This window comes from Varanus komodoensis, unplaced genomic scaffold (assembly GCF_004798865.1).
Source record: "Varanus komodoensis strain SLA01 unplaced genomic scaffold, ASM479886v1 scaffold258, whole genome shotgun sequence".
NCBI classification, from domain to species: domain Eukaryota; kingdom Metazoa; phylum Chordata; class Lepidosauria; order Squamata; family Varanidae; genus Varanus; species Varanus komodoensis.
The window spans coordinates 33-13,859 of NW_025335680.1; the positions used below are offsets into that span (position 1 = coordinate 33).

At 45.9% G+C, this 13,827-nt stretch overlaps 2 protein-coding genes across 2 annotated transcripts; both read left to right on the plus strand.

The window, feature by feature from the left end:
- Nucleotides 1-216: 216 nt before the first annotated feature.
- On the plus strand, nucleotides 217-7,370 carry LOC123024893 (zinc-binding protein A33-like; the record flags this gene model as incomplete). Its single annotated transcript, XM_044433082.1, has 5 exons — nucleotides 217-312; nucleotides 1,523-1,759; nucleotides 3,926-3,948; nucleotides 6,006-6,130; nucleotides 6,664-7,370. Coding segments are annotated over 5 exons (1,032 nt in total), but the record flags the coding sequence as incomplete, so codon positions are not given.
- Nucleotides 7,371-11,188: 3,818 nt separating this feature from the next.
- On the plus strand, nucleotides 11,189-12,142 carry LOC123024895 (olfactory receptor 10AG1-like). Its single transcript, XM_044433085.1, has one exon. The coding sequence runs from the start codon at nucleotides 11,195-11,197 to the stop codon at nucleotides 12,140-12,142; it is 948 nt and encodes a 315-aa protein (XP_044289020.1). The 5' UTR covers nucleotides 11,189-11,194.
- The last annotated feature ends 1,685 nt before the right edge of the window (nucleotides 12,143-13,827 follow it).

Consider the following 13,827-nt stretch of genomic DNA (forward strand, 5'->3'; position numbering starts at 1 on the left):
GGCCCATCTGTTGCTCCTCTAATGGCTGATGAGAAAAACCAGTAGTGTCCCTCGCTTTTTTGGCAAGTGCATCCCGAAGTACTCCCAACCAATTCCTATCTAGGCTACTTTGTGTTCTGGCCAGTTGGCAGGCAAACATGACCCATGACAGCAAATAAGCAAATAAGAGTTGCATTTTTGTTTTTCATACTTTCCCGTGTCTGTTCTTCCATCCAGGAGATCCTAACAGCTTCTCAAACATCACTGGAATCAAAAGCCCAGGCAGAAAAATTGCTGCAAGAGCAGAGGGCCCAGAAAGTTCCAGAAATTGCAGTAAGTTTAATCCTCTACCATGTTTCTGTCCCTTTTTTCTTACAGCCAAACTTCACATTACATCAATCATGCTTTAAAAGTGGTCTTCACTGTCTACTTTGAAGGAAAAGCGTCCCTAAAGGTCCCAATCCAGTTTGGGAGGGTGGCGTGCAGCCATTTTTCTCCCACCAACAACTGTCTCTTGCAGGCTACCCTTTGCCATTTCCCGAAATGTTTTTCCTTCCTCCAGCCTTTTCTGTTTACTGGCTTTTGGGCAGGTAGTCTGCTATTTACCCACAATGCCATTTTATGGATGTGGAATGTTCCTCAGGGTGGAGAAAAGAATGGCCAAGTCTTTGTGCTTTGGGAAATCTCTAAGCCAAGAGTGCAGGTCACAAGACTGGGGTCCAAATTCAGACTCCCACGAGTCCCCAAGGGCTACGCTCCATTTCCCCTTGCCACTGATTGCCCTGCTCAGCTCTTGTAAATTCAAGCCTGTGACTTCCCTGGTGGAGCCCATCCACCTCACATTTGACCTCCCTTTTCTTCTTCTGCCTTTGGTCCTCCCTAGCATCATTGTCTTCTCCAGTGAGTCTTCTCTACTCATGATGTCCCCAAAGTACAACAGCCTCAGTTTAGTCATGAGCGGAGCCGGCTGGAGCCGGAGGTCAGACTAGATGGCCTGGGAGACCCCCTTCTGACTCGCTCTGTTTCTATGTTTCTAGTCATTTTTGCTACCAGGGACAGCTCTGGATTGATTTGATCTGGGACCCACTTGTTCATCTTTCTGGCCATCCAGGGTATTCGCAAAGCCCTCCTCCAGCACCATATTTCAAATGCATCAATTTCCTTCCTGGCAGCTTTCATCACAGTCCAGCTCTCTCACCCATATATAGTGATTGGGAATACCACAGTGTGGATGATCGTGGCCCTGATCTCCACTGAAATATCCTTACACATGACAAACTTTTCTAGTTCCTTCTCTGCTGCCTTTCCAAGTCTCGGTCTTCTGATTGCTTGGATGCACTCTCCATGACTGACAGCAAACGTTTTATGCAAAAATATGCTGATGTTTATGGCCCTGCCCCTTCTGGTTTTGGCCCTGCCTGCAATGGGAATGCAGCTTCTGAGATCTTCACCAGAAGCACAGTAGTCCCACAGTCCGGGCTGGCAGATCCGAGATGGCGTGCCTTCACACATTCTTCCTGTCTCTGCAATTTCTCCTGCCAAGGCCCAACGCCTTCGACTGGAACATCACCTCTCGATTCAGTTCATCGAACTCCACCAGTGGCTCCAGGAGAAGGAGGCGGCAATGAGGAGGGAGATCCGGCATGAGGAAGAGCTGCTTCTCAGCGAACTGGAAAGGAACCAACGTAACGGGCAAGAGCAAATCCGAGTGGCTGAGGAGCAGGTGGCCAAGATCCAAGCCCGGCTTAAGGAGCAGCAGGACCCTGAAAACTTCCTTAAGGTCAGTGGATCTGCAGGGAACGCCAGTGCATCTCTGGAGTTTGGCAATTTCCCTTTTTCTTTTGTAGGCTTGTCCCCAGATCTGTTCTAGGGCATTTCAGATTTGTCAATCAGCATATACCAGGGATGGTCAGTCCGAGGCTTGGGAGCTGCCTGCAGCTCTTTGAATTTATTTTGCGGCTTGCTGCTTCGGCACCCATGGATATTTGCTTGCCACTTGCTTAAAAATAATAGGATAATTAAAAAACTATGCAAGTATATCATACATAATATATTTTTTAAAAAAACCAACAACACAAAATACAGGAAAAACTATATATAGAAAAACAAACAAACAAACAAAAAACCACAGCTGTAGCGCCCCATCACTAGGACCATGACTAAATATGTAATATTTATACCTTTATTTCTTTCATCTTCCTTACTTCTACTTCTTTCTGCTCCTTCAAGAATGCCCCCTTCAATCCGAAATTGCACTGAATCAACTAAAGGTTTAGTGCCCTTCCTTTAAAAAAAGTATTAAATAAATGAACCCCATATATCACTACAATTCTTCTTTCTCAGTCCCATTTCTCCTTCTTGTTCTTTGCTATTATCAATTTTGCTGCGGCTACCAAATTTATTATTAATTCTTTACTGTTCCATTTCCATTTCTTTTCATAAAACATTAACACTAATGCTATTTCAGGATCTGCTTCAATTTTTAAAATTAGCTGCTTGCCAACTGCCTCCACTGCCTGTGGGCTTCAGCTTGCTACGTGCTGCCCCAGCCCACTTGCAGCTTTCAAACATGCGACATTTACCACATGTGGCTCTTCCATTGAGCAAGTCTGACCACCCCTGGCATATACTATATAAACTGAGATGTGGACAGACTTCAGGCATGCAGTATCTGGTCTTTCTCTCCCTCTCCCCCTCTTTCTCTCTCTCTTTCTCCGTGTGAGATGACATAAGGAGCTTTTCTATACCTGGCATTTGTTACACACTCCTTATTCCCTACACATGTTTTTATGGGTTCTGTAGATTATGTCACTGACATCTAATTTTGCTTCTGATTTTAAATGGCTCTTGCAGTGAGTTTCTTTAGAGCAGAAAAAGTGAGGTGGTATTTAAGGAAAACGCAGGAAAACATGTGTGTTTTTCTGTTATTCCGCTATGCTACAGTGCCACCTAGAGGTTATATATAGAAAAGCAAGAAAAGGAACATTCTTTTTGCAGTGCTTGGATCTCGATCCTGCAACAGAAATGAAACGCGACACAGCAGATATACAGACTTGTGTAGAAAAGTTCATACATAGAACTAAAGAATTCTGATTTCAAAATTTGAGGGAACTAAATGGATCTCCCAGTCCTTCCCCACACAAAACCCGCCTATGGCTATTGTGGCTTTTCTTTATGTCAGCAATGTAAATTATGGTAATTGGAGTCATTCTGAAGCCATCACGAAGTAATCAAGAATCAGGAACCCTTGCTGATCTATTGCAAATTATCCAAAATCGATCATGGGTTTCAGACCTTCTTTTTCCCCACTTAAGATGCAAATGTAGTAAATTTCTTTTTTTCTGATTATCACCTACCAAATGGCTTGTCATTGCCTATCAAATGACCCCTGTGTAACACTGTCTTTTCCACATATTTTCCAGAAGTCTTATGTTTCAAATGAAGACACAAAAAACTGAGCTGATAAAATTCTCAGCTGATGTAAAGTCTGGAAGAAATGTCAATGTTGTAGAGAAGACAGGATTAAACTTTTTAAACAATGACCTTTATCTACCAGGTTGTTAAAGAGTGAAATTTAACACCACCCATTCTGCAAATGTTAAAAATGGGGGCAGGGGAGGTAGAAGACTCAGTAGTATAAAAACCACATGGGAGGAAGTCGCAACAGGTTTTTGTTGTGCAACACTGAAGTCACCAACTAACCATGAGTGACTTAGCAAAGTGATGATCTAGCTGCAAGAAAGAGCAGTGATCATTTTGGAGTGAGTCAACAGAGGCCCTCCAAGAGGGGCGGTTCTGTTGTTCTGCTTCGCTTCATTATTCACTAGGTGGGAACACTGCGATCAGTGAAGGTTGCTCGTTCTTTAAGAGCTTCCATGGAGGCCAAGATGAGAAGCCTCTTTGGGACTGCTATTCTCCAGCTAATCCCTGCCTTCTCTTTCCACAGGACATCAAAGCCTTCATGGAAAAGTGAGTAGACCATCGGCTTATTGGGGCTCAGCTTCTCTCTCCATCTCCCCAACTCTGCAACTACTTGGCCTCTCTGGGGACATGTTCTCCTTGGTCTGGAGAGCTTTTCTGTGAGGTTGAGGTGCACTGCAGGAGTTCAGGCCTCTGCTGTGAGTCCTAGGCAGGTGCTTGGAGGTGGCAGGAAAGTGGAAGAGCTGTGGGCTAATTGGCCTGCACTGTGCCCCCTAAGCTAGCGGACTGTATCCTGGCATGATGGGAGATGCTGACATTGAAGAAAGATTCAGCTATCAATCTAGCTGGTCTCGATACAGGAGGGGGGTCCCATCTTGACCTTGGCCTTTGGCAGCAAAATGAATCCGCCCTGTCTTTCTGATGTAGCTTTTTCTGATGTAGTTCCTTCCTTTTATGCCAGAACCCGGAGAAACAAACTGGGTGAAATAACAGAAACAGAGTGAGTCAGAAGGGACCTCCTGGGCCATCTAGTCGAACCCCAGCTCCAGCTGGCTCTGCTCATGACATGCCTACCATGTGCATGTCCAGCCTATTCTTGAACACCCTGACTGATGGGGCTTCAACCACCTCCCATGGAAGCCCATTCCATACCCAATATGTTTTCTAAAAGCTGTTTGTCAGAAGTGCGATTCGAACCCATGCCCCCAGGGGAGATTGCGACCTGAACACAGCGCCTTAGACTGCTCGGTCATCCTGACTTCCTCTGAAGTATCAGATGGTGCCTGTTTTTAGGGCCCAGTGAGACAGGACAATGACTGAGGGGTGTGTGTGAGAAGCAGATAATTATTCCAAACCACATAGAAGGAAACAAAGCAGAATGATGCCTGGAGTGAGTTATACAGAACTTTGTCTCATCCACTGTTTAATTCCCCCATATTTGTTCTGCCTGTTGGTTTTCTCCCATATCTGCTAAGAGGCTTCAGCTGGGTAAAAGTCTCTGGGAAAGCAGAAGATAATGGGGCTGAACATGAAGGGCGTGGGGAACATTCAGTGGTCCTCTCCCCTCCCCACTTTCTGTTGTTAAAGTTGGATCTCTTCCTTTTTTCCTATCTGATGGAACTATTCCAGAATGCCGAATTTGGCCCTTAGCCCTGCTTCTTTCTTATGCAGGGGCATAATTGTAGCTGTAGCAAAGTTCCTACCAACATCTCCTTGTTTTCCTTATGGAGGATGTTTTGCTTTTGTAATTCCACGCATCATTTCCCATCCTGATTTTTTAACCAACAAGCAACACTCAGCCTGTGACACAACATCCCAGTTGGAACATCCGTGTTTTCCTCCGTGTCTGTGCATTGCTAGTAATGGTTATGGTCCAGTTTAAAACATGTATTAGGCTCCTCATTCCCTTGGGAAATTTAGCACAGGCAAAATGTTTAGGAGACTAAAGGAGCCTTATAAATGCAGCACTCTCAGATCTGGCCACCAGGGGGAGATAAAGGCTAGGTTATGGCATGCATGGGGATAGTCTGGTTGAATTTTAAGGCGCTCCATTGTGCAGTCACCCTGCCTCATTCGCAGATTTTTTCAGGGGAGCGAAGTGTTGGCGTTTTCCATTTGTTGTCCTCCTGTGTTTTTTTTTGCTGCCATCTCTTTTCTTAACAGAAAAAAGTCAGGGAAAAAAAAAGAAGACATAGCTGTGCAGTGTTTTATGATCGATAGTGCTAAGCCATTTGGCTGCACCCTAAAACTTGGTGGCAGGGGTTGAAGAACATCTGGCCCAGGGTGTGAAGCCTGACCTCCTTGGAGCCCCAGTCCAGCTGTTGGGGCTTCTCTGGGCAGCCACACCCCCTTCCTCTGGTCCCTCCCCCATTCCCAAATGCCAATAGTTTGCTGATTTCCTGGTCTTTCTATTTCACTGCTTTTTCCCATTCTAAAGCACTCCAATGCTTCTCAGGCCACATCAGCAGGAAGCTGAAAGATGATTAGTTTTGGTTCACTGCCTTGCTTCTTTTGCCACATGCCCCTGGAATGTGGCCTCAAGAGCTTCCCCAAAATGGGATCTGAGCCAAAGGAAGTCCAACTTCATGCCTGACCTGTCCTTGCAGGTACTGCCCCAGTGAGGAAAAAGGCTCACCACTGCCTGTGGTCTCCCGTGATTTCAACCTGGGCCAGTTTAAGGGGCCTATTCAGTTCACCGTATGGAAAGAGATGCTGCCGGCCCTGAGACCTTGTGAGTATCAAGAGTGGTAAGAAGTTACTGATGCAGTAGGCTAGGGCCAAGCTCTGTGTGAATGATCTGTGTGAATGATCACCAAGCTCCAGTGGTGCAACCATCAACCTTCTGCACCACCACCAGCAGCCCAAAAGGTGGCTGTAGCTGGAAGTGAGACACTCCTGGAGTTTGCCCTGCAACCAGCTGTGTTTGGCATGAGGAATGGCCACCACTGGAGGACTAGAACCCAATCGCCCGAGTCCCTTAACCACTACACCACACTGGATTACCATATCACACCCACTGGGGTATTCCAGAGACATACAGCTGGGCAAGAACTTGGACATAGCTGGACATCTCCTTCTGCTACAAAGATTCCTGGGAACTCTAGTTTTGTGGCTTCTGAGGAATTTAGTATCTACATTTTGAGCATCAGGCTTTCTTGCCTGGGATGTGTGATGAGATTTTTTTAATGTTTCAAGTAGATGTTTGATTTATCTCTTTTCAAATGCTGGTGAATAGAGGCAATCTCTGTTTTGGTCTTCTTACAGCTCCCTGCCATGTGACCTTGGATCCTGCCACCAACCACCCCAACCTTGTGCTCTCCAGGGACCTTGAGAGTGTCCGTCTGGAGGACAACCCGGAGGAAGAGGTCCCGGATGGGCCCGAAAGGTTCAGCAAGTCGGTGTGTGTGCTGGGAGCCCAGGGCTTTACCTCAGGACGCCATTACTGGGAGGTGGAAGTGGGGGATAAAACCAGCTGGGACATTGGAGTGGCCGCGGAGTCCGTCAACAGAAAGGAAGCAAAAGTGAAAGTCAAGCCCAGCCATGGCTTCTGGGCCATCTGGCTGCGGAATGGCAGTGAATACAAGGCCCTCGACTCTCCCTCCAAGCAGCTCTCCCTCAAAATCAGGCCCCAGAAAGTGGGAGTCTACCTGGATTACGAAGGGGGACAGGTCTCCTTTTATGACGCTGACACCATGGCTCACATCTACACCTTTTCAGAGGTCTTCTTAGAGCGCCTCTACCCCATGTTCAGCCCCGGGGTCAATAAAGATGGGCTCAATGCGGAGCCCCTCCGCCTTGTGTCTCCACGGGCATAGCAAGAACTGTGTGTCAGAGTTCATCAGACCTTGCTTTGACTTTATTTCAGAGGCAAATAGCATGGGCATGGCTAACATCTCACCTTGCTGAAGCAAAATTCTGCCTTAATATCCAGACTGCATACAAATGGCTATTTCCCTGGCTAGTTTTTCTGATCCATGCGTACTAGTGCACTTTGGTGCAGCCTCTCTAAATAAAGATCATTGACTACTTATGCCACAGGACTGCATTGGCCTCCAACTTTATGTGATCAGCATAGCATATGCAATTGTAAAAAGTGACTTTAGGTGTTTAACGTTTGTGTTTAGAAGGGCCTATGTACCGATTTGTAGAATAGATTAAAAAAAATTGTAAGTTGCCTTGGGAAAAATATATAGCAAGGGATTTAAAAGTAAATCTTTGCAAACACATCATGATAATCTCACTCTCTACCAGAGCAAAGGGAAAAGTTTGGGGCTGCTAAGGTTTCTATTCCATATAAGCAGATCAATGTAAATGGTGAATTTACAGCATAAAGCGGTGCTGTATCGTGTTTTCTATCAGTCTCCAAGGAAGCTGGTGTTTTGAAGAACATCTAAGAGGGCTGGAGGGCTGATCCCTGTGGAAGATGCACCCAAAGGGGCATGTCATGCTGGAATACTTCTGGGAAAGGGAGGGAATTGGTCTGCTGATGAGGCCTTCTGAGGAATGAGGCAATGGTAGAAAGGCATCTGCTAGTCCAGACTGGAAGGTTCTGTCCAGATGAAAGGTTGGGCCCTGTTATCAGAGGTAAGTGCAAGATTTCTGTATGTTTGAGCAGGGAGGTGTTGAACGATACCAGGGCCCCTTCTAAAAATGTGTTCCAGCTCACGGTTGTTCCATGAATCCAGTTGTTTTCCTCACACGAGTCAGTTTGCCTGTTGCTTGTGTGGAGGTCTGGGAGACACAAGAATCATTTACTGCTTCCAGAATTCTGAAGCAACCCACGTACAATCCACTAATTCATATATAGAGTCCAATTGCAGCTGAGGTTGTGGTTCAAATGGAATGATTCAGGAAATGGAAGCACGGTGCTAAATGCACCCAGAAAGCATGGGATATCTAGTTTAGGGTCTTCCCTGAGACCAAAGTTGGACGATATCCCAAACTGCTTTCTACAATAAAGTGTCCAATATTGAGTTTCCATGATGAAACTAACAATTTAGCATGGATTGCTTTGTCTTTGGAGCCAGTCTTGTGAGTTCTCCAGTGGATTCTCCCATGCTCCAATTCTCCCAATGGATGGAGCATGAATCAACCATCCATTAAAATCCCTATTCAATCCCATTGCAATGAATCAATAATCTGATAATAGAACTGATCTAAGGCAATCTCTTGGAGGCTCAGCAATGTAGATGCAGCTGCAGCATCACTCTTAGATGGCTGTGAAACCTCTGCTTACATGCCTCCAGTGAAAGAGATTCCACAGCTTCTGTTAGGAAGTTTCTGCTATGGTTTAGCTGAAACCTGCTTGACTCATTTTCACCCACTAGTTCTTTTCCTGCTCTCTGGAGCAAAACTCTCTATCTTCCACATGACCAAGCACTGATTCTTGGACCTGGAAAAGATCTGGCAACTTCATGGAACGTAGTCTAATGTAAAGAATGATCTGCCATGGTAGCTAAATAGCTCCTCCAGGTTAAGACACCCTCTGTCTTTTGAAGACCTGGTGCTCGGGACAAACAACAGGGGTGGGGTTTTGCTTTTAGGCCATGTGTATGAATTTTGCAGAGACCTCCGGCTGGAGGTGGTGGGTAAAGGCAAGGTAATCTAGCTGGACCCCTGGAAGGTCTGTTTTGAAGGTTTCAAGCTCTTGAAACATTTGCAGCTGTGCAGAAGAATGGGGATTTTTCTCCTTTTGTTTCTATGTTAGAAGAAATACAGATAGATGTGCTTTTCCTTTCCAGTCTGGGTTAGCAAACAGCTCATCTCTCAAGTCAAAAGGTGTGCTGTCTTTCCTTCTAGTAGGGGCAGTGCATGCACCTTATATCAGGGAAATCTCTGCCCAGTGGAAAACTTCTAGTCAGCTGAAGGTTCCTTGCTAGTAGGACTGGGAAAGTTTCCATCTGAGACTTTGGAGAGCTGTTGCCAGCCCATCAGAGAAGACAATGAGCTACATGGGTCAATGGTCTGAAAAGGCATCAGACATGGGAAGAGATCAGGCAATTGCTTTGGTTGAATAAACTGGCTGTGCTCAGTTGGAATCAATGGGCTGGATGATGATGATGATGATGATGATTACATTTTTGTACTGCCCATAGCCAAAGCTCTCTGGGCAGCTTACAGCAATAATCATAGAATTATACACTCAAGTCACCAATCCCAATTCTGACCAGGCCTGACCCTGCCTAACTTCCAAGATTAGGCAGGATCAGGCACGTCAGGCTATGTGGAAGCTACTGGATCCAGATATAAGCTGCATCAACTGGGCTGGAGGAAGTGCACAATTGTGTCCTTGCCTTCTTGTGGTAGCCCCTCCTGTCTCTGAAAATAATATACAGAGAGAGTCAGGAGAAGCTGCTGAATTAGGTGAGCTGAGGTACAGGTGGGACTGCCAAATACCAGGTGGAGGGACCTACTGAGAGCAGATCTCTTCTTATTGAGGCAGGGAGATTCTGGCTCCAGCTTAATGGCTTAAACATAGAATCATAGAACAGCAGTGTTGGAAAGGACCATGAAGGCCATCAGTCCAACCCCCTGCCGTTGCAGGACACCAAGGTACACCATCCCACTAAGATGGCTGTCCAGTTTCTTTTTGAATGTCTCTAGTGTGGGACAGCCCACAACCTCCCTAGGCAGCTGGTTCCTTTGTTGTATTGCTCTGACAGTGAGGAAACTTTTCCTGATGTCCAGCCTGAATCTGTGTTGTCACAACTTGAGTTGATTATTTCGTGTCTTGCACTCTGGTATTGGCGAGAAGAGATCTTGCCCTTCCTCTTTGTGACAGTCTTTGAGGGCCTTATAAAGGGATATCATGTCTCTCCTCAGTCTTCTCTTCTTAAGGCTGAACATGCCCAGTTATCTCAGTCTCTTCTCATAGGGCAATGTTTCCAAATCCCAAATCATTTTTGTTGCCCTGCTCTGGACCCTTTCTAATTTTTCTGCCTCTTTCTTAAATCTTGGTGCCCAGAACTGGACACAGTATTCCAGATGAGGTCTGATTAGTGAGGAGTATAGGGGGACTTCTATTTCTCATTTTTTGGAAATAATACTTCTATTATTGCATCCTAAAATAGCATTTGTCCTTTTTGCAGCTGCATCACAATGTTGGCTCATATTTAGCCTGTTGCCCACAATAACTCCAAGGTCTTTTTCTTTTTCAGTATGCTTAAACGATTGGGGGTGGATGAGCCAGGACTCCTAGCTCCTCTTCTTTGCTTCTGGATCAACAAGTGGGGGGAAGATTCACTGGTTCTAAGGCAGGATTTTACCTTTTCCTTTTCTGGGAAGAAGATGCTCATTGTTGTGATTACAGAAGGAGGATTTGGGGACTCTGCTTCCCAGAAGGAATGGATTTGATTGAGAATTCAGCAAAGCAGCAGAAACAAGAATGCCATTAAATAACCACAGCAGCCTTTTCATCGCTGACCCTTGGGCACCATTGCCATCCCTGTGGCAGCAAATACTGGGCAAATTGCTCAGCAGATAGATGGAGATATTGCGGTTCTCCTCTATATCCATGTCCTGGTATTGTTGCACTCAAATCCATGCTTTCAATTTAGGACCAGATGTTCTGGGTTGTATATGTGTGCTACTAGCCACGTTCTTTTTAGCTTCATACCATAACCCATACATCTGGGGCTAGAAGTGTGGACTTCCAGATTTTGAGGTGACCAACAAGTAGAATGAAACTTCAGCGTCTCTACATTGAGGAGGGAGACAAAAGGAGGAAGAGAGAAATGTAGGTTCTTCCTGGATTTCCTTCTGTGTCCTGCAGATGGAATGTTCTCTGATGTGGATCATGGCCAACCATTCTTCCCTGGTGAGCGAGTTCATTTTTGTGGGCTTCTCCAAACTTCCACAGTGGCGAATGCTCCTGTTTGCACTGGTTCTCTCCATGTACACCGTGTCACTGGCTGGAAATACGGTCATCACCAGTGTGATCAAATTAAACCCAGTCCTTCACACACCCATGTATTTTTTCTTGACGAACTTATCACTGTTAGAAATATGCTACACAACGGCCATTGTTCCCAAGATGCTAGTCAGCCTGGTATCAGGGAATGGACAGATCTCTCTCTGGGGCTGTGCCACGCAGATGTACTTCTTCACCCTTTTTGGCATCACCGAATGCTGCCTGCTTGCGGCAATGGCCTATGACCGCTACGTTGCCATCTGCAAACCGCTGCACTACAGTGTCATAATGAACTGGGGAGTCTGTGCCCAGCTCTCGGTGGCCTCATGGTCAGTGGGAGTGATGGTGGGACTGGGCCAAACCAACTATGTCTTTAGCTTGACCTACTGTGGACCCAACAAGATCAATCATTTCTTCTGTGACATCCCACCTCTCCTGACACTAGCTTGTGGAGACACCTCAATGAACGTCATTGCTGTATACATGGTGGCCCTCCTCTTCATCACAGCACCTTTCCTTTTGATCCTCACATCCTACATATACATCATCAGCTCTATTTTGAGAATGCCATCAGCCGAGGGCAGGCATAAGGCCTTCTCTACCTGTTCTTCCCACCTCATTGTGGTCTCGCTCTTCTATGGTTCAGGCATTATCACATATCTTAGGCCCAAATCCAGCTACTCAGCAGAGAGTGATAAACTGCTGGCCCTGTTCTACACGGTTGTGACATCCATGCTGAATCCTGTAATCTACAGTCTGAGAAACAAGGAAGTCAAAGTAGCCCTGAGCAGAACAATGGGGAAGAAACTCTGCTTTAGAAGACATCAGTCGTGATTGATGTTGGAACAGAAATAAGATTACATCTCTGAATTCTACAGCATGCTCCCAGTCCTGATGGCCCTCTTCAGGCAGTTGCAGTTAGTTTTATTAATAAGGGGCAACCACAATCAGGGATGTCCCAAGCCATTTGGCTGCTTACATCACCCTATGAACCTGGAGTACAAGGAAGATACTGGAAGGAAGGGGTGAAGAAGTGAAAAAGAGGACAAGTATAAACATAGACAGAATGGCAGCTTTACAAGCAGGTCTCTTTAGTTCTTAATATTCTGCAGTTACACCATGACCTATTTTGAAGAAGTTGGATGCCTCTCATTTTTTGATAAGCCTTTTCTGCCAAAACTCACATGGGAAGAAAATAAAGAGAGACATTAAGCTACACAGTCATTTCACTACACTGATATCCATCACCACTACAGAAAGACAGAGGTTCCAATTCAGACTTTGGGTGTATTCCTTGAGTCAGACCTAAATCTGGATGATCAAGTTTTGGGTGTGGCCTTGAGCTTCTTTATGCAGCTAAAGCTACAACACCAGGTGTGCTCATTCACAAGTGATTTTGATACATTCCACTTAGACTACTGGAATGTCCTTTGCATGGTGCTGCTCTTGAAAAAAATTCAGGAACTTCAGCTGGTCCAGAATTTTGAAGACAGACTAGTGACTAGGGCTAGTTCATCGCTTTTGTTACATCAGGTTCACAGGGTGCTAATCAGATTCTGGTCACAATTCATAGTGCTGCTTACACCTTATAAAGCCCTTAAGGATTTTGGATCGCATTATCTGAAAGGTTTTAACGGATTGCCATTCCTAAGGATTACATCACTATTTTCTCATCACTATTCCTTTTCCTTACTAGCTGTTCTCTGCTGTTCAGCTCAGGCCTGAATATTATAACGTAGCATTTAGGGAGGAAAATGCAACCCAGTAAGCCAGTGCCAGAGGCCAGGATGGAGAAGACCTCCACAGCCACCATGTACTTCCCCTTGGTGCTCAGGTAGGTGGGCACGAAGGACACCCACACACTGCAGAAGACCAACATGCTGAAGGTGATCAGCTTGGCTTCATTGAAGGTGTCGGGCAACTTCCTGGCAAGGAAAGCCACCGTGAAGCTGATGGTGGCCAAAAAGCCCATGTAACCCAGGACCAGGTAGAACATGAGGGCTGAGCCTTCATTGCATTGAACTATGATTGCATCAATCTGGGAGTGCATGTCCACTTCTGGGAAGGGGGGAGAAGTTGCCAGCCACACAACGCAAATGACAGCTTGAATGAAAGAACATAAACATATCACTGATACTGCCAGTCTCCTCCCCACCCATTTCCTCATGCTGTTTCCAGGCTTAGTGGCCATGAAGGCCAGGACCACTGTGATGGTCTTTGCTAACACACAAGCAACAGCAGTGGAGAAGACAAAGCCAAACAAGTTTTGCTTCAGAAGGCAGGTCACCTTCCCAGACCTCCCAATGAATAGGAAGGAGCAGAGGAAGCAGAGCAGCAGAGAGCAGAGCAGGGCGCACGTGATGCTCCAGTTGTTGGCCTTGACGATGGGGGTGTCCCAGTGCAGGCTGAAGGTCCCCATCACAACAGCTGTGACTGCTGAAAGGACAAGAGCTAAGGAGGCCAGAGCAACTCCCAAGGGCTCCATATAAGAGAGGTAAATTATTTCTCTGGGAATACAC

Coding starts and splice junctions, on each gene's coding strand:
- LOC123024895 (XM_044433085.1), top strand. CDS start 11,195: ATGGCCAACCATTCTTCCCTGGTGAGCGAGTTCATTTTTGTGGGCTTC.